The 23514-nt window shown below is 32.5% G+C and overlaps 1 protein-coding gene across 7 annotated transcripts in view; it reads left to right on the forward strand.

The window, feature by feature from the left end:
• LOC125059993 overlaps positions 1-23514 on the forward strand; it is a 66483-nt gene that overhangs the window by 35755 nt on the left and 7214 nt on the right. For 3 of the 7 annotated variants that reach the window (XM_047664720.1, XM_047664722.1, XM_047664723.1), the window contains exon 5: positions 18248-18444. In XM_047664720.1, the coding sequence (XP_047520676.1) occupies positions 18248-18444 (197 nt within the window). Of the gene's footprint in view, positions 1-3304; positions 3494-13758; positions 13972-18247; positions 18445-21927; positions 21979-23514 lie in introns of those variants that run through there. The other 4 variants (XM_047664724.1, XM_047664726.1, XM_047664725.1 and 1 more) reach the window with 4 other exon arrangements.

A 23514-nucleotide genomic window follows, 5' to 3' on the forward strand; every position in this document is an offset into this window, starting at 1 on the left:
TGAACACTGTCTAACTACGAATTGCTGTGTCTTTTCTTTCGACTACTTGCAACCGTGAATCTTTCTTGGATTCTCTTGTAAAGAGAAATAAATAAATTCAAAGCCCTCGTTAAACGTAAATTAATTAATAAAGCTTTTTGTAAATTTGACGAATACTTAAATGATCCTAATCCTTGGGATTGATTTGCTCCAGTTCAAACAATTTGTATGACTCAAACTAAACGAGTAAAAAGAGTGGCAAAGTTTCTTTCCAGTTCTTCTTGCCCGGTCTAAGCCGTTGACTTGCGAACTATGTAAATGTAAATTTACAATACTCTTTTTTGACCGTACTTGTTTACCTATATGAATAAAGATATTTTGAGTTTTGAGTTTTGAGAGAGCACCATTTCTTTTGTTTGCCTTCGAAACTATCTTGCAATACACCTGTAAATCATCGAACTATGACCTGCATAACATATTTTACGCAGATAGGCAGTCTAATCAGTGTCAGAAGGACCTCCTTCGATTAGGAATGATAAATAGATTTCGTCCTTTGTGAAAGTACAATGTTGTAGAATTTTATACCTTACATTTTCCAAATTATGTAACAGAAAAATTCGCGGCCATGATCGGCGCCATTAAGTTAATCGATTAGTCTCGTTAGATACACGTGGAGATTACACGTACTCACTTTCAATGTTTTCAAATATTTTCACTTCGTAACTTGGAAAGCAATTGCTATTTATTAACGAGATTATAGTAATGATGCTTTCTCGGTTTAAATTATTAGGTTGTGTCGATTGTAGCGTGGTAATTGGAGACAACAGCTTCAAGATCCCGAAGAGAACTGAGATGGCCGAGACTTAAAATCTTAAGTCCAAATCTCGAAAAGGATAAACCGATAAGACGAAACACCACTATGTGGTATCAGCTGCCCACTGACGTATTACCGAACCAATTTGACTTAGGGACAAGAAACGGGCGTACCAATTCTTAATAGGCCAGCAACGCACTCGCGAGTTCTCTGGCTCTAGCGGCGGTATCACTTAACATCAGATGAGCCTGTCCGTTTGCCTCCTGTTATATATATAATATATATAGGCATCACACTTAGCAAGTTTCGCCTTAAAATTTTTTTTTTGTTTTAATCTTATCAATCTTAGATTCACGATACAGGTGAATTACGTAGATTGCTTTTGGAAAGCGAACAAGATATTGAAAGATTGTTTAAACGATAGCAATTGGTAGTAATTTATGACAATTTGCAGACAATCAGTGTATTTTATAAGTAACGTAGAATAGGGTTATAAACTTTCATTAAATAGAATATACTATGTACATAAAATTAATTCATATACAGACCATCCTGCCAGGTGACTTACGATTTACTATTAAATATTACGTTTATAATAATTAAAGCGTCTTAAGTTAATTTAATCAAAAGAAAAAAGTCCTTCGAAAAACGAGCGTACCAATTCTTAAAAGGCCGGCAGCCCGCTTGCGAGCCTTCTGCCAGTGCGAGTCTCCATGGGTGTGTCCCTTAACATCAGTGAGTCTCCTGCCCATCTGCCTCCTGTAATATAAAAGTAAATAAAAATTTAAGCAACTATAAAAAACTTACGAAATACTTTAAGTAAATATACATTTATAAAATTCCATAATTTTTAACAGATGGTAGAAGCTGTATTTTCTTCTTATTTTTATTAAATAGCATTGGTTAGGCAACGCCGTATGTTATGATTCATTTATTTGACATATTATTAAAACCTTAAAGCTATTTATAACTTTTTTTTATTATCTTTGGTAAAGTGACATCCCTGTTTTAAAAAGACACTTTGCCCCTCTTGATCATGAAAAAATTCAAGGCTAGGCTGTGACTACTCATAAATTATCTTACGTCACGCCGTAAATGTTATATTAATATTCAGCCATTCTTGTGTAACATAATGTATTATTTGAGTTATAATAGTAATTTTATGTATTTACATAAAGATAAGAAATACATACATAAGACAAGCAAAGTTTTATATATAATGCTTTATATATAATAAATAGAATGTTTAAGCATCATCTATTATTTTATTGACATTAAAGTTCCCATCCAACTTGACCATAAGCATATGATAGACGAGTAAATTTTTAGGTGATTTTCTGCTAAAACTTTTCTCTCCCATTTCACAAAATATGACCACGTTACATGCCGAGGCCTATAGATACAGTTAGTAATTAATAATAATAAAATAAAGCTTTATTTAGTTTACAGAAATCAAATAGTAGTTATATTTATATAGACTTCTTATGGGGACTCCTCCATGGAATTTCAGATTTACTATATTTTGGTATCTGGAGACTTCATGGACCGCTATCATTGCAATTTCATCTGCCCATCGAACACAAGGCCTCTCGGTCTTGTGTGTGTGTGTGTGATATTGTGTCTCGTCGATTACATAATATATTAAATTATTAGAAATCAAGATATATTGTTATATTTGAATTCTCATTACAATGTGACCGACACTTGAAAAACAGACAAGGCAATAACTTTTTCGTTCGATGTCAAACTCACTTTCTATAAGCAAAACTAAACGTACAAACAGTCCACAACCAACCATATATATGTTATTTTTTGTATATTGTACAATTTTACGAACGCGTAAATGGACACGATTGCGAGTTCTTCAAGTATTTCGTCCAATTAAAAATACATTCCTAATTATTATTTATCTCTCTCAAGTGTTTGTGAAAACAGTTCGATTCGCACGACTGCTAAACGTGAATTGTCTTTGGATTAAGAGATACGTGCCTTGACGAAATATTAGTTTGTAAGAAATCTATCTTTTGCGTTTAATCAAAGTTCACATTAGACCCTTATTAAAAAACTTATCTTAATTTACGATTTTTTTAAGCTGTAATTATTATGCACTTAATTATACAATACGTAAAATAACAAAAAAAAAAGCGATCCATTCTAGGCAACAAGTATATGTAAAAGATTTTTTCAGTACGATTTTTTTATAATACTTATTCAACATGTTTAAACAATAAATTAATAAAACGTTTATGACTGACATAAAATTACGTTTTATTATTGCTATAAATTTTATTCTTAGACAGAATGGCCCATATAATTAAAAAGACGAAATAAATTATTTTTCGTTATAATGAAAGCTAGGCTAACATAACATAATCAAGCAGATAGCCTATTACATAATAAACATGACAATAAAATCCGCAATTAAGATATCAACTGGTTTAGAAATGCGTGAATAATTCAACCAATTATCTGTTTAAAGGTGCAATTCAGTCTCCGTATAGTATTTGTATACTCTGTACACGCATTTACTCTTCTGCCGTCGCACGCGACGCGCGCACCGCGTGCCTTCTATAAACGCCGCGAAAGAATTAAAGCCCTTGTCAATGTCATTTCTGGGCGGGAAACAGTGACGTGATTTTTGTGTCTGAGTTTACATTATATTTAAACAAGTGATAAGGATTTTCAAGGTTGCCATTTACGGTAAAATTTGTAAAATTAAACCTAAGTTAAATAGCTGATGAATATTTATCATTTATTGCGATAACCCCAATTGTTATCGTCTTGGCTAATTATAATGTATTTATAGGTAAAGCTGCGTAAATTTTCCATAGTTAAAAGTCAAGATTTCAATGACAAGTGCTCATTAATATTATTTTTATTAAAAATACGGCTATTTACTATTTTAAAAAATTAATGACTAAGATATACTTATACATAAGGGTGATTTTTAAACATATGTTTGTAATATATACAAGAAAAATATTATTACTTGATTGACGCTCATTTTCATCATCATAATTATATTGACTGGGTATATTTACAACATACAAGGAATTAAAATTAAAAAAACACAAAGATATAGACATCCTGATAGGTTATTAAGTTTATGTAGTGTCAGGTTTCGCGGGGATTATTTTAATCGCAAAAAACCTTTTGGTTACCTTATATTATGGTCACTCAAGTGCCAAGGAAAATACTAAGTGTGGAATAACCACAAGCACTCATTGAATATTTTATTTCCTTTTAAGTATTGACGATAAATAAAATATGGTCAGTGACCTTTACTTTGATTTTTTATTTCCAGTATATTAACTTTACATAAAAGTAAAATTTCCTGATACGTTTTTGTTTAAAATGTCAAAATTAATACAATTTTTTTTGAATTCGATTTTACTGAGTTTTCTTATGCCTACTCTACATACCTATATGTAATGCCTAAGTTAGGTGCTTAGCCCTGACCCTGAGGCAGGTTGAAACTGATCCGCTATAACCTTAAATCGATATAAGGATGTGAGGCTAAGGTGACTTCACCCTTGTCAATAATTACTTATAAAGATTCTTAAAGCGTGTTTATTACATACTTTTTAAAATTGATATATGTTTAAAAAGTATGTAATAAGCTGCTTCAGAGATTATGTTGATAAATTGTACATTGGAAATGTACCTAATTACTAAATACGATAATGTGTAACTAATGGAAATCTCATTTTTCCTATGACGGACAAGAACAATATTTAATCACGTAGAGGCATCAATTAGAATATTTGCTAGAACAACACATTAATATGCCAAATAGTAGAAACTTCTGGTTTCTTCAAAATATTTATTCTCCGTCAAAATGTTTTCATATCCGATGTACGAAAGATCTATATTAATTACTGTAAAATGTACGTGATTATTGCGGAAAATTTATTGAATGATTATTGTTTATTTAATTTTATCATCATCATTATCAATGGCTATACATCCCCTTGTAGACTCCTCAAGTACACTTCGCCATCGAAATCTATTCAGTGCTTCCCGCGTCCAATTTCGAACCCTTATTGTTTCGAGTTCCTTGACAACTCCCACCAACGCAGCCTCGGTCTACCGGGTTTTCTCTTGCCACCGGGTTTTTGATTTGGACGATGATGGCGCCGTCAAGGATGTTTTTATATTCTTAAATAATAGGAGTTGTTTGAAAAAAGAGTAATTAAAAGATTATGGAGGAAGAGGAATAAAAATAGAATTTACCGCATAATTATCGGGAAATATATCAATATCAATTTCCAAGTAGTGCAATTATATAATCGTAACCTTACCTGTTTAAATATAATGATGATGCATTATTTAAAATTAATAATACTTAGTTGACGTCATAGCGTCTATCTATGAGTAAATTTACTATTGTTATCGGTCTGTTTGCACTATTTAATAGTTTCCAACTTTCAATGACCTTCATGTTGTTAAAAGATAACACGCACCTTCTAAAATACCTGCATCTGATAAGGAAAAATCAGTTTTAAAACAAAAGAGGAAATTATTTTTAAAATTAAATATATCATTATAATATTAATGCAAAGGCTCGTCATAGGTTCGATCCCCGGCTGCTCACCAATGGACTTTCTTTCTATGTGTGCATTTAACATTTGGTCGAACGGTAAAGGAAAACATTGTGAGGAAACCGACATGTCTTAGTGGGTCTAAGTGGGTAAAAGTCGCGGCGTGTCATGCACAGGAGGCTGATCACCTACTTGCCTACTAGATTTAAAAATGATCATGAAACAGATGCATAAATCTGAGGCCCAGAACTAAAGAGGTTGTAGCGCCACAGATTTTTTAAATATTAATGCATCATACGAACATACGCAGCTTAATTGCTTATTAAACAGGATAGGATTATATTTTATAGAATCCTCTGCCTAATCTATTTCCGGTCGTGCCTTACTTCCGGATCATCAAGCCACCTGTTCTCTCACATATGGTCAGCCATGTGGGGGACATACGTTTACAAATTTGTAAGCTATTTTTAAATTTACGGACCTTCACATGGCTTACTGATTGTACACAACTTTTTATTCTAGCTCATTTCAATGTCACACAGGTGACATTATTTTTGGCAATTTTAACTAATCATCATATTCGTCGGACGTCGAGGCAGAATACGAAATTCCACCCGTATCACCTCGACATCAGGCGTTCCACAACACAAAACTTTTTCCGAACCAATTCGACTAAAAGTCCTTGAAGAAAAGAGTGAACCAATTGTTAAAACCGTCAACGCACCCGAGCCCTCTAGAATTGAGAGTGTCCATGGGCGGTATCACTTAACATCAGTGAGCCTCCTGCTAGTTTGCCTCCTGTTCTATAAAAATAGATTCGCGTAATTTTAACGGGATGGTTTCCAACGGGTCAACAAGAGGAAGCATGTTTAGACCCAAAAACCTAAGTGTCACACTCTGAACACTGTTTACGTGATTGATGGTTTTAATTGTATGCACGACATTGACGGTCTCTTTGAATAAATTAACGATCATGTTCATGTCAAGTATCCCTGACTTAAATATTAACAGTAGGAGAATATATTAAGCATGAGAACTTATCTTTACATAATTTGCTGTTTATGGTGTGATTTTATGAGAAATGTTATATACAAACGTTGCAAAACACGGGATGCGAAATAAAGTTAATGGACCGGAAATCGACATTATCTAATATATTTGTAAAGTATAACGCTCCAAGTTTAATTTTTCTACTAAACAATCTAATATAAAATAATACGATTACTTTTGAAATACATTGTGATTTTATGCGATGGCCAAGTGAATCTATATATTTAAAAAAAATCATGTGTCCAATTCACACGTGGTAGAAGTGAAACCTTCAAAAACAAAGTTTTTAGAATTAAAATATGTAAATTAGGCTTTTTCTCTATCTAAATGTAGGATCTTTTCTTTAAAAAAAATATATTTTAATGTTAAATTTTTATTTATAACTTTAATATCAATCTTTAATTTGGTAAAAACTAAAATAATAAAAGTATGAAATAAATTCATAAGATCCAACGTGGGAGAAAATGAGATAGGAAGCATTATACAGTGTATAAACTTTTAATTAAGTGTAGTACGAAGTTTTCACTTCGCAAAGTGTCTATAACTAATGATTTGTAAATAAAATTGATAAATAATCTAATTTTATAATTAAACTACTTACTTGACTTACTTATTTAATTTTCATCAAATCTGTTTTTTTATTTCAGAAAATGTTCAAATACACACTAATTTAAAGTTTATACACTGTATAATGCCAGCTCCTATCTCACTCTCTCTCACGCCAAATCCTATTAATTTATGTGTCTGTCTCTTTTTACTGTCGCTTTTTCCGTTGCATCCGGTTTGAAATCACAACGATTCTAAAGAAGATTCACTTCAAAAATATAAAAGATTTTTAATATTGATAAGGGCACTATAAGATGTTGTTAGGTTACCTAATTACATAATAACTTAAAAAGGAAGGTCCCTGAAGTAGGGACTGAACAAATTAACCGACTTGGCACGGATCTCACAACTTTTTACGATAGAAGAACTGCGTTGTTTTTGACAGTATGAACAAAACAAATTTTAGTGTGTGTTATATAAATGCCCAAAAGTGGTGAATTTATTGCAAGGTTCTCTTCTAAGCAGTTTTAACGGTAAAATTACATATAAATCTGTGAAAAACTCAACAAAAACTGGCAGTACCTTGGACTCTGTATACCGGTTCTTGTTTTACCAACATAATTAACGCTTGTATTTTTGTTCTTTTTAATTTCCTTATTCTTACAGATATAATTTACATTTTTTTAATTTAAAACATTTTTTGCGTATTGTGAAGAGACTGGGAAGTAAATAAGTATAATATAATGATGCTCCTTTGACAGATACGCAAATTTATTCTGTAGTAATATTAATTTTTAAACTCGATAATTCAATTAATTCGTAGTATTGGTGGTCAGCAAAGCCTGCAAAATCTATTTGATAATAAAACAATTTTTTACCGGATTGAAGTTATGTATTTACAACACAGTAATTAATGCTAAAAAATTGTTTTATTATCAAATGTGTGAAAGTTATGTCAATAAAAGACAATACTACCTGCGAAATCTTTTAAGTAGTCTTTAAACTGTAACAGATAAACGAGTTATGACAAAATTAAAATTGTGAAGTGCCATATTGCTATATTAGACTTATTTGGTAAACGAACAAGTTTAATCAATACAATCAAACGTTTTATTTCGAACGCTTTTATATAAATAAACAATACACCAAAATTAGTAGCTAATACCACAAAAGTCTTATAAAATCTCCTGCAATCATTAATTAAAGGTTGAGTTTGCAGGAATAGAAACCAAGTTTATTCGTATTTTTTAATATAAAACTTGGCATTCGTTCTTGGTATTTTTTGTACCGACCAGTTTTTAAAGATCAAAGTCGTATTTACAAATGTTTTGATTACATTTTTAAAAAGCCTCGAACAGGAAAGGTGAATATGAATTCTCAATCTTTCTATATAGATTTCAGAACGTAATCTAAAACAAGGTACCTAGAAATAATATTATGGAATATTCTGAGGTGGGTGATTAAAGCTACTTTGTGTATGGAATCTAGCTCATTACGCTTGTGTAATGCAAGTATTCGGGAAAAGCATTCTATTGTTCTGATATCTGTTATAGCATTTCCTTCAATTAATTAAGTCGTAAAGTTTTTATACCATTCATGTCAATTGACTAGACGTAACCGAATTTCTTAATCATTCATAAAACTGATTGTTCTGACTGCTTCAACCATGCAAAATGAGTGTAATAGTGAAAATTAACCAGAGGATTTTAATGCAAATTCCTTCCATAGTATTACGCGTTAAAGCTTGTGTATTTCAATTACTGTTTTACAATTATATCAAACGCAAAGTTATATTGTGAATTTGATTTGCCTATTTATTGGAAAAAAAATAATTGACGTCAAAAGAAAATTCTTTTGAAAAAAGAACATTGATTAACATTGAATAGAAAATATAGGAAGTAAATTAAAAAAATAAAGAATCAGAAATAACAAAGACGTTAATAACAAATATTTGCGTGAAATTGTATGAGAAATTATATTTTTTATACAAATATTGTACAGTAGTATAAAAAGGCGAATCGACCAAAGATGCAATGACACGTTTAGACAAGAGGAAGAAAAGAGGAATTGGTATTAAAACCAAAAACAAGACTGATACGGGCTCTTGTATCTCTATCTTTCTGTATGGAGTAGAAACGTGGAATACCTTCGCTCGAGAAAGGCAAAGAATCGATGCCTTTGAGATGTGGTGCTGGCAGCTCAGAATACCGAGGACCGTGAAGCGCACCAATACATCCATCCTGACCCAACTCCGCATACGGACTCGCCTTAGACCATATGCCTACAGCAAATTGTATCTTATTTCCGCCATACAATGCGCAGAGGCGATGAGAACTTGGATAAACAAGTAGGTGGTAAGACAAAAGGCAAAAGATCACGTGGTCGTTCACCAACCTCATGAAAGACTCATGGTCCTCAAAACTGTACAGTCATAAGAGTCGCGCTGGACCGAAACCAGTGGAAACAGATAGTCCGCTTCAGACGCTTTCTTGCTGACCATGACGCTCAGATATGAGCTGCCGATTAAAGAGACAGAGAGAGTACATTAGTATAGCGTTGCTATTGGGGCCTCTTGGTCCAGTTGCTAAAATAATTAAGTAATTTTTAAATATATTATTTTTTGAAGACACGCCAACTGTATGATCTTAGCTATAATTTTCAGTCCAGAAATTTGTGTTTTAATATACCTACTTGCAAATGATTAAGATCTGTTAAACTCAAAAAATACATACTACAAGAACAAAATAACAACGCACATCAAGTAACGTAAAAACTTTGTATGAGATCATCAGTTAAACCAGAAACATACTCGATGTTACTGAATGTAAACAGCATACGTATTTTGTTTTGCTAGTTTTAACCATATAAAAAATCATAATTACTACCTTTATGATAATAAACATAACTTTACGCAAGAGCCCGGTTTGTATATTTTACATACGAATCGTAGTATAAAATATATCTTAATATAAATATAGTGAAGCTACAGTTATAGGAATACAGGATGTCAAACGTTTATTCGCTAGGTATCTTGGAGAAAAATTTTATTTCGCTACACGTAAATACGTTCGATTATTTTTTTCATATCAAGATGATTACTGTCAAACTATAATGACGTAACCGTGATGTCAATATAACAAAAAGCACGGCCTTTATTATTTACGGGTTTTAAAGAAAATGGTCAAGTGCTTTTTTTGAAGTCAGCCTATACCTATACCTATTTATCCCCCCTATCGGCGTTGCAATTCTCCTTCAAATGTAAAATGTTACGCAAAATCTAGCCTTAGCAGTAAAGAATAAAGCTTAGTAGAAAACAATCCAATAGATAAGATGGATGGGATCCAATTGAAATAGAAAAAATATATTAATAACCTATTCTGAACTCGACAGATTACATTGTCCATGACACATATGTACAAATTGACCAATACATAACAAAAATGTGGTACTAAGTGATTTACCATACGACTGCTTAAACTTGTATTAAGTAATTAAAACTCGTTCTAAGACCAAAGAAATAAATGTATGTGACCCAGTAACGGCACCTCAAACGGTGATAAGTACGAATATTGAATAACTTTTACATCTATAAACCTACATTCTAATGTAATAACTACTGCGCGTGAGTGGTCAGTGAGAATTACTTACTTTTTTCTCAAAATTTGCATAAACAAACCGACGAGCAAGCTAAATAAAATGGAAGGCCTTACAAATTTATATTTAAACTAGCAGACCGGCCAAGCGTTGCTGTGGCTAAGGTTTTTGTTATATTACATAGAAGTAAACTATTCAAGGGAAACTGTAGGAGACCTTATGTGAAACGATGGTACTTTTAACACAGTGCCATCTGTTAGAATTGTATCAAACAATAAACAAATATTTGCAATAAAATAATATTGCGACTATAATTTGAGATTTAAACTACCCTATCTTTTAAGTTGGATCAAACTACACACGGTGTGCAAATTTGATTGATATCGGTTCGGTAGTTTAGGAGTCCATTGAGGACAAACATTGTGACACGAGATTTATATATATTAAGATTAAGTGCGTTTGCCCAGTTAAATTATTGCTTTATCAGATATTGAAAGAAGTATTAAGATTGTTCATAAGAAATCCCAAAATCTATATTCGGTTTAAAAATCCAAATACGTCGTAAAAGAACTTCACTTCTAACACATGCAATGCTTATCCGAATTTTGATGATTGACCCGTTGCATATTGAACAACTATAGAAACAAATATTCTACATAAGTCCAGATCAAGAGTTAGGTAGCTATATGTATATTTGTTTCAAATACCTCGCACTTCTATGTACAATTTCTGTTACAAATAGCAATAAAAGTGAATGTATAGTTTAATTCGGTTTATAGAACTAGCGAGCTCCAAGAACAGTATTATTTTTGTAGTTTTAGTAGGTACGCTTATAGATTATACCTTACCGTTGTATATCATATTAGTATGTATATTATTACTGAATCGCCGTTATTATTATAATGAGATGAGTTTTTAGTGTTAGTGGGTAAAGCTACAATTGTTTTTTCCACATATCGGTAGTATAAAATAAACGAATGCGTACATTGGTACTTCGTATATTGTCACCTAGATTTCAACCATCTTTATCTAATTACGATAAGTAGGCCTGTTGCACAGTATGTGTGAGCATTACTCAATATATGCGCAGTCGCCACTTGTCAGTTGGGTGATGAACAGGTTTGCCCTTTAGACAAGTGAAAACTTGCAATGTTGGCCTTCGACGTAATAATAACATTTGTCGAGATTTGTTCGATATTCAAATATTTCAACTTTTGTATAACATGTCCGCTTCCACAGAAATTATTTAAAATCATAGAATTCGGTGATCTGTGGTCCAATCAAAGATTTTGGGTTGGGGATTTTTTGAGTCTTATCTAGTTTTAGGGTTAATTATATACATAAGAAACTGTTGCCGTCAACATTAAGGAAATTTGCTGTTCAAATTTCTATCTTGTTTTAGTAAAAATATTATAAATGAATTGATAATACGAAACTTTCTTCAACACCAAAACTTAACCATAACCAAGTACATAATATGACGAACAAGTACACGAATGCCATTGAACTGCAAAGCGAAAGTGAAGCTGTAGCCCTATGTGTCCATATGGGCAGTGCAGGAAACTGCACTCTGTTTGGAAATACATAGAAAACGCAAGTTGAAGGAAAAACTAGGTTTTCTAATGCGTTTCCTTTCTATGTATTGGCTTCGTCCGGTGTTTGTAATTCCTAGAACCAAACAATGTACGCATAATCGTTTTAGGTTGCAAGTGATTCTGTGATACAATAGTTATTTAACGTTCGTGTTAAATTGTCGCATTGGACTAGTAGTTAGCGCGTTCGACTGCATATTTTGAGGTCCCGGGTTCACGTCAGAAATTGAAAAATGTAACGGTACTAAGGTAGACGTTAGCTGGAAGTTTGAACACCCATATGTCGCGAATGATATCTCAACGCTATAGAGCTTTACAAAGGTGCTGCAACGCCTATCGAGTAACTTCAGTGTTGTTGGACATTTTATAATCGTTTTAGTTGTAAAATACGAGTATAGTGTGCGCTTATGCTTGTGTATTAAAATATTTCTTACGTTACGCCAGTCTCTACTAGAGATACCTCGTAGCTGATTTATCATAATATTAGTCAGTTCTTCTAATTTACTAATATTTTACCTAAGCCATACTTGCCGCAATGCGAAATCAGTTTTTGACATAAGAGAATCCAACTCTCAACCTTTAAAATACCTTAAAAATATCCGCTTTGCTTTTAATGTGTAATACAATAGATGTGTTGCAAAACATATGTATAAAATATAGATTTTTTGATGTTACGTGAAAGATTTCGCTTTAATGAGGTTTAATGTGTATTGTTATTATGATTGAATGTCATGGTATCGACAATAGCAATCGAATATTACAGATTATGACAACGCAAAACTCGGAGAGATGGTGTCAAAGACAATCTTGACCCTACACTTTCTCTATGTACTAAGCAATTTCACTAATATTATTATTGATGAAACTATCAAAACTACCACTAGAAAAACATAAGATTAATACGAAATTAGGAATACAAATACAAATGATTTAATATGAATTAAATATTACAAAATAATGTGTGTGTGTGTGTATGTTTCACGCTGTGTGTAGACCAAAACACTTTGACTATGTACATTTTATTCATTAATTAGCTCGCATATGCTAAAAATTTAAAACAATAAGTTTAGTATGTATTAAATATTTTATCACTGTTTGGTTATTCAGAATAACTTATTAACAAACAAGTGATAACGTGTAAAATTATTGTCTCTGGCCACGTGTTCTGCGCGTGCCTTTATTGAAAATGGCTAAAAGTTCACATTGTTTTAGTCATAATACCACATCATCGGGTGACCCTTTAGTCATCCCTTAGTAGAGAGCGTAGATTTATAGATAAATTTGAATACTAGAGATTACCTGGAATGAGTCTCAACCAGCTCTTACATCTTTCAAAAGCTATTATTAACTAGAACGCACTTAAAGGTTTTGTGATTATATAAATATATATGATAATAATAGTAACCAGTGTCTATATTGGTATGACACACGAGATATTAGGATGTATCTTATTCATAAAAAACTAATAAACTCTTTTGCCTCTTTCTGTCAATTTGTATTTATACTGTGAAGAAAAGAGACAGCTGTTTACTTTAGTTAAAACGACGCGATAAGACTAATTGTATGATCGGTATGTACAAAATTTCTTACAATGCAATCACTTCGCTAATATAATATAATGTCCGCTACATTCTTATTATAGATTTATTAGATATATACCTTACAAGTCTGGATTTTGGACCAGAAATGCTCATTATAACTAGTGACTATAAATATATTGAAATATAATGTAAACTCAGTAATGACTTAAGTGATAACAAAATGTTGGAATATCTGGTTGTGCTTCTGATCGGCTTCTGGCTTGGTGTCGCCATCTTTCTGTACGTGTCATGTTATTGGCTTGAGGAGATACTAGGTAAGTCTTTATGCTTTTGCTAAGTTTTAGTTGAAATTAAACTGATCATCAGTGAACGCGGACACACTAAAACAATAGTTTTTTTTATCTTTTGGCAAAAAAAATACTAAGGTGCACTGAGCGCTATAAAGCTATATATGTATTCGAGAAAATCTTATAAAAATTATGTTTGTGTTTTGCAAAAAGTAGACTAAAATTTATTAAAGATATAAAACAGAAATTCGGTGACCGACATTTTAAAGAAAATAAACTACTACGACGCTTGCAAAAGTAGCAGGACAACTTCGTCATCTTAATATATATAAACTACGCGTCACGTTGTTTGTCCGCTATGGACTCCTAAACTACTTAACCAATTTCAATATGCACACTGTGTGTAGTTTGATCTAACTTAAAAGATAGGATAGCTTACATCTGAAGTTATACCCGCAATATTATTTTATTACAAACTATTTGTTTATTATTTGATAATCACAATTCTAACAGATGGCTCTGTGTTGAAAGTACCAACGTTTTACATTAGCTACATTTTAATGGCATAACCACCAAAGCATGGTGGTCCCCATGACTGGTGCTCTCCTACAGTTTCCCTTTAATAGTTTACTACTATGTAATATAACAAAATCGTTAGCCACGGCAACGCGTGGCCGGGTGTGCCAGTGTAAATATATAAAAGGTATTTTATGAAGCTTATATACCCAAACTAGCTTCTCGCTTTAAAATTTGTCCACCAGCGTTTTGAAGCTACTGAGGGCATGTTAAAATGATCTCAACGCTCATTATATGAAATATGTTATAATAGAAATAATACTATACTATATCTAGACGTTAGTTCTGAATCAATACTTTTCGTAAGGAAGGTAAACCAGTTGCATAATATCGTTTCCACAGAGAAAGGTCGTCGGATAATTTCCTTTTTCTTTCAACGAGTGTATATATGGCTTTAATTACTTTGTAGAAGTTCGAACCTTTAAAGGAAATAATCTAATGCATTGCCATAGTCGTATGATTTGAGATAACTATTCTTTAACCATCAGTCTGGCAAAGAACTTGTAAAATACATTTAACATAGACGTATTTCACATTAAAACGACTGTTATCCGTGTGATTAAGGATACGATTATAAAACATGAGGTCCAGCGATCCAACCCCGGTTCAGTTACCAATGCATTATTCTATCAGTTATAAGTTGAAATGCCAATCTGAGGCGGGGGTTGCGGCACCAATGTTTACTTTATGAAACGAATGGTACAGGTTTCTAATTTTATGTTCTTTAATAACTAGATTTGCTTCTACGGTCATAATAATTTGGATTGACTTCTTTATGTTCTATGTTTTTCTCATTTCTAGAAATAACCATACTTTATGTCTATTGTACGGGTTTTCTTACGAGAAAAATATTAGTCTGAATCTATGTTTGAATGATACATCTAAGTTAAGTACATGCGTTCTTACTTGATTGATAACAATGCTAGTAATATTTGGATTTATACAATTTGTACAAATAATAGTTTTTTTAAGTATCTTAGCTACACTGTACATTATTGAAAAAATTTCTTAGCAAAGCTATCCCTCACTACGAACACGGAAATAAATTAATATATCACATAAATTATTCTTTAACGTATAGTAAAAATGTTTATCTTCCATTCAACAATTGCAATAATAATTAAAACCATTAAAACTAAATGTATATTCAAGTGTTATTACAAAACAAATACACAAGTAATGTTGTTTTTTTATAGCAATCTTAGTCAAAGGCAAAGGCCATAGAGTCATTAAATAGTCGTTCAATTCACTCAAGATAATTAATATTGTGAGATTTTCTAATAACAGATTTCTACGACTAGACTGCTATCGTGTTTTCTGCTTAGTTTTTACAACTCCCACGTGTAATAGTTTGTCCCTAACGTACTTTTGCATGTAAAAAATTATTATATGTTTTACACAAGTTAAGTTAAGTGTAATATAATATAAATATATTCATTAAGGAAGTTACATCTAAGTTTTATCTTCGTATACACTAGATTTAAAAAGCTATACCTCGAGTTATGTATAACATTAGTTAAGTTACATATATATATATTTAAAAGAACAAGAACTAACCCTAAAATATTATAACAAAAAAATATATCATTAAAAGGAACCCCTTTAGGCAAGGTTGCGAAGATACTAGCAGCGTTCCCCCTTTGAATAGCTAGACTAATTCTTTGTCCGAGGTAGCTGCCAGCTCTTCGGTCTCCTGTGAGCCGCGTCACAAGCCGTACCTGCTCTGTTATTGGTTCCATGTAGATGGGAAGGGACCAGTGTGTCTGAACAGGTTGAATCCCACACCAGCACCCAGTCCATCTTCCATATATTTATATATATTTTAGTTAATAATTAGAAGCGCAAACCATATATTAGCAATTATCGCACACTTGAAGCCAAAATGAGACCTTTAGTTTATCCCACACTTATGAATTGTACTATAACATTCTCGTTTCCGATAATGTCCAGTCGACTACACTTATATTGAAATGTTATTTAGATTTAAGAACCCTTAAATAAGCCAAGTTAGTTTTTTGTTAGCATCGCATCCCCACCGCATATTTTAAACGATTAAAGCCAGTTAACACCCAGCATCAAACAAAGAATTTCAATTAACATATATTTTAACATACACACAACCGCCATCGAACTTAACTCTCATTAATATTATTTTTATGACAATTTACATTTTTAGCGAACTCATACAATTGGGGTCAAAGTTGCCTTCATTACACATAATAACTTTGAAGAAACAAACTATTGGTAATTATGTCATGGCTTCAATTATATACGTAATGGTTTTTCATAGATGTAATAAGTATATAGAAAAGGTATTTATTCTAAGAAATACTTTTTATAGGAATATAAGTCTCAATTATTTTCTCTTACATAAGCTGCGTGACTACAATGGTTAAGGATAGTTATTTATTTAATTAAAAAATAAATAAAATGTATTTATCCATTAATAATAATGCATTAGCAGTGTTGGCCTAGTGGCTTCAGAGTGCGACTCTCATACCTGAGTTCGTAGGTTCGAACCCCGGCTGTGCACCAATGGAGTTTCTATCAATGTGCGCATTTAACATTTGCTCGAACGGTGAAGGAAAACATCGTGAGGAAACCGACATGTCTTAGACCCAAAGAGTCGACGGTGTGTCAGGCACTGGAGGCTGATCACCTACTTGCCTGTTAGATTTAAAAATGATCATGAAACGGATTCAGAAATCTGAGGCCTAAAGAGGTTGTAGCGCCACTGATGTATTTTATTTTTTTAACAATGCAATAAAATATGTAAGATTTGATTGGTTTAAGGAAAAAATACATGTGTCAGAGTTCCCAGCTCTTGTATAGCCAACTTAATAGTTAATTCAATAACAAAGTTAATATATTTTTGGTGTTAACTATTTATGAATAAATGATTTTGGACTTTGACTTTGATATGGAATAATCGCGTTTTGTTCTCTCAACTGTCGAAGGATCGGTGGTTCTGAGTGCTTTAAAACTTTCCAATCAGCACCGGTATTACTTCAATATTTCTTCTATCTATGTATCCCAATATCGATAGCTTTGCGATCCTTACGTTACGTTACGAACTATATCAAATCAAATCAAAATGATTTATTCATGTAGGTATGAACACTTATGAATGTCAAAAATAAATACATATTAAATGTTTCTAATTTTACATTTACTAATTTATACTAATTTCATACAAAAATGTCGGTATTGCTGAATTTTTTCAGTACTGGTGGTTCAGACGCGTACAGGAACGAGACTTAGCGCCTAATATTTAATAGCTTTAATAATTCGCATTTATTTTCAGTTCTGTAGTCGTTCTTGCAACAATAGTTGGTCAAGTAGTTCCTCGTAGAGATATGCATATTTTTATAATGCTATTGTTTTTCTTTGCACAACAATAGTAGTAATTAATTATTTTAATTTGAGACTCACGTTGCTTTCACGGAATGTTTTGCGACACTAATAGCACTTGGGTGAAAGTTTATGATATTGCTAATGTACTGTAATTGTTACAATCTTGTATTATCAATTATACATGAAACTAGAAAAATTCATGGCTTCTTGACGATTATTATCGCTATTTTAATTATTATGAATACTACTTTATAAACATTGATTTCTTGTTTTAACGAAAAAAGAGAGAGTTTCCTAATAACCCTAATTAACAATACAAAAAACAACTAATTTAATTGCCAATTTAAACTTATTTGACTTGTTCTCTCCGCAGATTTACCAAAACCACAGGCAGCGCACAGTAACCGGACAATCGGTGCAAGTGGTGCGCACGCGCAACTGAAACGCCTAGTAGCGAGAGTGGTAGAGGAAGCTGCAGCTCTTCCAGCGCTAGCCAGATATGCAGCAGAACCCTCCACACCCACAGAGTCTTCTTACGAAGATCTTCTAGCTACTGCTATACTAAACAAGGTACTTTGACGTATTTTCATAGCTCCTTTGCCATTTTTCCCTATTAAGCTAAGCTAAATTAAAGGATTCCGACGACCATAGAAACAATACCCGAAGACTCGAGACCGCCTTCAGCCTTGCGATTCTGTAACTCACTTTTCGAACTCTCACAGCGGTTTTCGCATCGGCGGTCGCTCTCAAATCAGGCGTGAAGCAGTCATTTTATGATTTGGCATTCTGATAAACAATAAACTACAAGCTCCCACCTTATCAGATTGCCAAATCATAAAATGACTGCTTCACGACTGATTTGAGAGCGACCGCCGATGCGAAAACCGCTGTGAGAGTTCGAAAAGTGAGTTACAGAATCGCAAGGCTGAGGTTCATTCAATGTATAAATAATTGTTTTACAAACAAACGCAGATATGATAGCTTATAGTGCACTTCTGACAATGTTCTTCAGACGCGGCACTTATTTCCATTGCGACTTACCATATGCGCAATAGATATTGTAGTACCTACTCAAATCAGTGCGTTGGGACACATTTGTGTGGGTTCTTGATTCTTTCTGCCTACAGCGTTCAGAGCTTAGTACTCTGTAACTACTAATAGCAATCTCGACGGTTTGGATCTGAATTTCCGTAGCGCTTATGTCGCACCTTGTCATCGTGCGGTACTAAAATTCAACATACTAACTAAACATTAGTGCCAGTGTTAGCATACCTTTCCTAAACCCTCGAGTTTTTTTTGGTTGTATTTTATATGCCACTTACACAGTTTAGCACAGAAATGTCAAAGTAGTTATTTCCAACACACGATACAGTATTTACAATATTATTTACCCACATAGTAGAGAGTCTAGGGCCGTGGGGTTCAAGGGCACAGGCGCTAATTAAAGATTTAAGTTGGCCCCTGGTACATGATAGATAGTACTAATAACCCTAAAGCTGGTGTATTCCTCGCTCAACGAATGACTATCGCATTAGCAGTGAGGAACCAAACTTTTTAAATTTGTTTTAATTTTCTATATATTTATTTTTAATTCAGAAATTAGTTTCTAAGTTTAAAACGCACACATTGATTCAGCTTTCACAACACTTTATAAATAATTCGATAGAAATCTGAATTATGTAATCACACATAATGTTAATTACCGTAACAATACAGTTATAATTGATTGAAAAAGTAGATCAAAGTACAACAATTATGTATTCATATCATTGCACGTAAATATTGCTTATGTATTTACACGCGCGGTTATGCGCATCCTAATAGCAGGTTTCGCATGTTCTGCGTTTGTCATTTTTTAAACAGTAAAATATAGCGGAACCGGAATCTGGTTTGGCAGAAAAGAAACGAAAAAAAATCTGTGGCGCTACAACCTCTTTAGTTCTGGGCCTCAGATGTCTGAATCTGTTTCATTATAAATTTTCAATTTAATAGGCAAGTAGGTGATCAGCCTCCAGAGCCTGACACACGCCGTCGACTTTTTGGATCTAAGACATGTCGGTTTCCTCCCGATGTTTTCCTTCACCGTTCGAGCGAATGTTAAATGCTCACATAGAAAGAAAGTGCATTGGTACACAGCCTGGGATCGAACCTACGACCTCAGGGATGAGAGTCGCACGCTGAAGCCACTAGGCCATCACTGCTCTGAAAATAAACGAAGGCGTTGACAGTTGTAGCAAGTTATTAGGAGCTGGAACTCGGCTAGGATACGATAGGATAGTTGGCACTGCGTTATATAAGACCTGGATGACTTTTGTCACCTAACTTTGATTTTAATTTTTTTGCTCTCTTCTTTTGCGTTTATCGAATCTATGAAATCCAAATTAAAAATTATAATTATTAATCTCCATTAGAAATGTGATAATGTGATGGTGATTTTTAGCAGTAGGATAATAAAATTTCAACAAACAATTTAACTTAATATTTTTTTTTAAGTTTATTAAGTTGTGAATAAGAACATATGATTTTGATTTATATTTGTAGCACATGGTAGATAATATCAGTAAATAATTTACCATTTTATAACACGACGATCATACATTTTATTAGCTTGAGCAATTTCATTAATACATCACAGTGGTTGCGTTGGAGCTTAAGTTTACGCACTTCTTGCTATATCCTATGCTTAGGATTAACGTACTATCGAAAACCTAGAAACGTCCAACACTAAAAATATTATTAATCGATGATTTAGTTGTCCAGGATAAACTGACAGTTATTTTGGCTTAATGTTTTGAAGGCACTGAAATACGGCGCTCTCAAACGTTGTTATGTTCCGTGGACGTTGCACTCGTATTATACAACAGACGACGAATCCATAAAAGTTGCAACTACATACTTTCGTCAGCTAGATTATCATTTATTTAGGGCTATCACCCTATTGAATATAAGAAACTACACTGTGAAGAATTAAAGTAGGTTTAAAAGGCGTATAATTTCGTAAATCTTTGGAGCTCCCCAGCTCATTTCCCTTGACCGTATTCAACGAAGTGCGATTCGAATCGTCGACGACCAGTCACTTTCCGAGCGGCTTGATCCCTTGGCGTTGCGTAGAGATGTGGATTTCTCTCTGCATCTTCTACTGCATTTACCATGGAGTGGAAGATGCAGCTGAGCTTCATCATCTTATCTACAGCTACATTTGTAAAATTTGAAGTTCAAAATTATGGTATATGATACAATCACTCGTTGACACTATCATATCTATATGATTATGCTGTTACGCCGAAAAATAATGGGCTCCAAATGGAAAACAGAAAGAAAATAGAAAAAATCTGAATACACCAAATGAAGAAGATTTATAGATATGTCATTATGTATAGTAACTTCGCGCACATTTTAAACAGGATCAAGAACTTAATAAACATCCATCTGATTGATTTATCGTTATCAATACTGATAGTGCTGTTATCATGATAACGATTTAGTATGTTCGATGTCCAAGCCGTGTAAAGAAATGGTAAGCTCATTATTCGTTAATTACTGTTGAAATCATGTGTTTTGTGCCATAATGATATCGACATTCGACGGTTTTCTTTTCCTTTTCTTCTTGTATGTGATAAGCTGGGTAAGGTCAATGCTTGGCTGTTTTTTATACGTGATCTATTTCGTGAACGTGATGTACTGATGTGATGGTTTATGTGTATACGATATTTATTTTTAATAATGTTTTTTTCTTTTTTAAGTGAGTGACTAGATAAAATTGGATATTTTTTTCTTCGCTATTACTGTATGAATTAAATAAAATTAACAAATTTATTTCCGTTTCTTATACAAGTTTATATTAACAGTGGCTAACAAGTCACTTCAGATTTTATTATATTACACTTATAAAGCACTTATCTCTATTATTTTATTATTGCGAAAATGTACAACCCTAGAGCGTCTGTCGCTCCGACACAAGCCAGTGTTCTAGTGAAAACCGTGCAGCACCGTGTGAATTTCATTGTATAATTTCTACAATTAATTCTAAATAGCTGTATTAATATTATCTTGGTGAGCATCGAAACTATGAACGGTTCTTTTGACTCCAGTCAAGATACACAGGTAACATGTCATTTAATAGGCTTTGTTAGCTATTGTTTGAAAATTATTACCGAAGTTCAGAGCGTTATTTGTATTACAGTTTTATAGTAATAACTCTTTACTTATTAATTAGGTACCTTTATTATAATCTATATATTTCTTGCATTTTTAAACAAAATACTAAATGTTTCTACATGCTACTTTTAAGTTATTTTATTATAACTAAAATAAAATATAATAATAATAAAATAGATTGACTAAATTGGCGCCAGGTAGATAGTACCAGTGTGCCAGAATTGTTGCTTTCCTCCCTCGACGACTAAGTGTCGCAATACAGCGATGAAATGCTGCCAGCCTTTTCCTTTCAACAGGAACAAAACTTTTTACATTTGTTTTAATATTATTTATTTTTTATACTATGTAGGTAAAGAAAATCGTAAATACTGTATATTTGATTCGGATGTTATAGCTTAATATTATTGATATTACACATCTAGATATATTTTCCTTTTATTTTTATCATAAATAAGTAAGTGTTAGTGCTTTTCTACACCATCTAAATTCATAATGTAATCATTATAACAGACTTTAAACAATATTTTACGTAGCTATCTATAGAAATAAAAACAAATGTAACTAATCCAGTTTTAATAAATTATATAATTATAAAAAGTATGCAAATTTGCTAATTATTGGCGTATGTTAACAATGATAAGATTGTAGAAATCAAGGGCCAAAACAGAGTCCTTAAAATCACTATAATCTGATAATATATCATTTAACGACAGCTTGATTTGATAACTGATGTGCAGTTTTTATCACTGGCTTCTATTTAAAAAATTTTTTAGATGTAATCATTTTTATTATAATGATTCACTCCTTATCACGTGAAACGATGTAATGGTTGCTTCTGCTTATTAATTATATTGAATTACTTAATTTAATTACAGACTGATAGTAAATTTAGAGTCAATTCATAATTTTTTGGCGTTCCTAAGTGTGCAAAATTTACCAAAATTTATACATATATTTTGACTTGACTTTACGACACAATATCTCCTAATAAAAGTAACGTAATATATTTTTGGTTGATAAACGCGTCGTTCTATAAAATGTTATAGTCGATTCGTTCGAGCTGCTAAAAACTATATACAAATTGCGATTCTAGTTGATCGAATGTAAATTATCTAAACGTTATCTTATCTCTCACATAATGAAATTTGATTTTATATTTAAATTTTCATTATTCTATCTGATTAATTCTAGTGGCTATAAACATCATCATCATCGCCTTTTGGTTATATTGCAGCAATAGCGTAGCGCATTTTCCTCTCGAAGGGACGCTAAACTTTTGGTGCACATACTTTTATTTATGGGTACTTCTCTCGTCATTAACGCAGTATGTATGTACTCTGTCTACTCATTTAGAATGTATCTTTTATGGTCTAGTAAATTATAGAATTAGATTTAAGCAATGCTTTGAAAAAATGCTTCCTAAGTACATTGTGTCTTGTCCGTCGTGTTCCTAATGTAAATCTAAGTTATAACTGAATCTTA

The sequence above is a fragment of the Pieris napi genome, chromosome 20 (assembly GCF_905475465.1).
Source record: "Pieris napi chromosome 20, ilPieNapi1.2, whole genome shotgun sequence".
NCBI lineage: Eukaryota > Metazoa > Arthropoda > Insecta > Lepidoptera > Pieridae > Pieris > Pieris napi.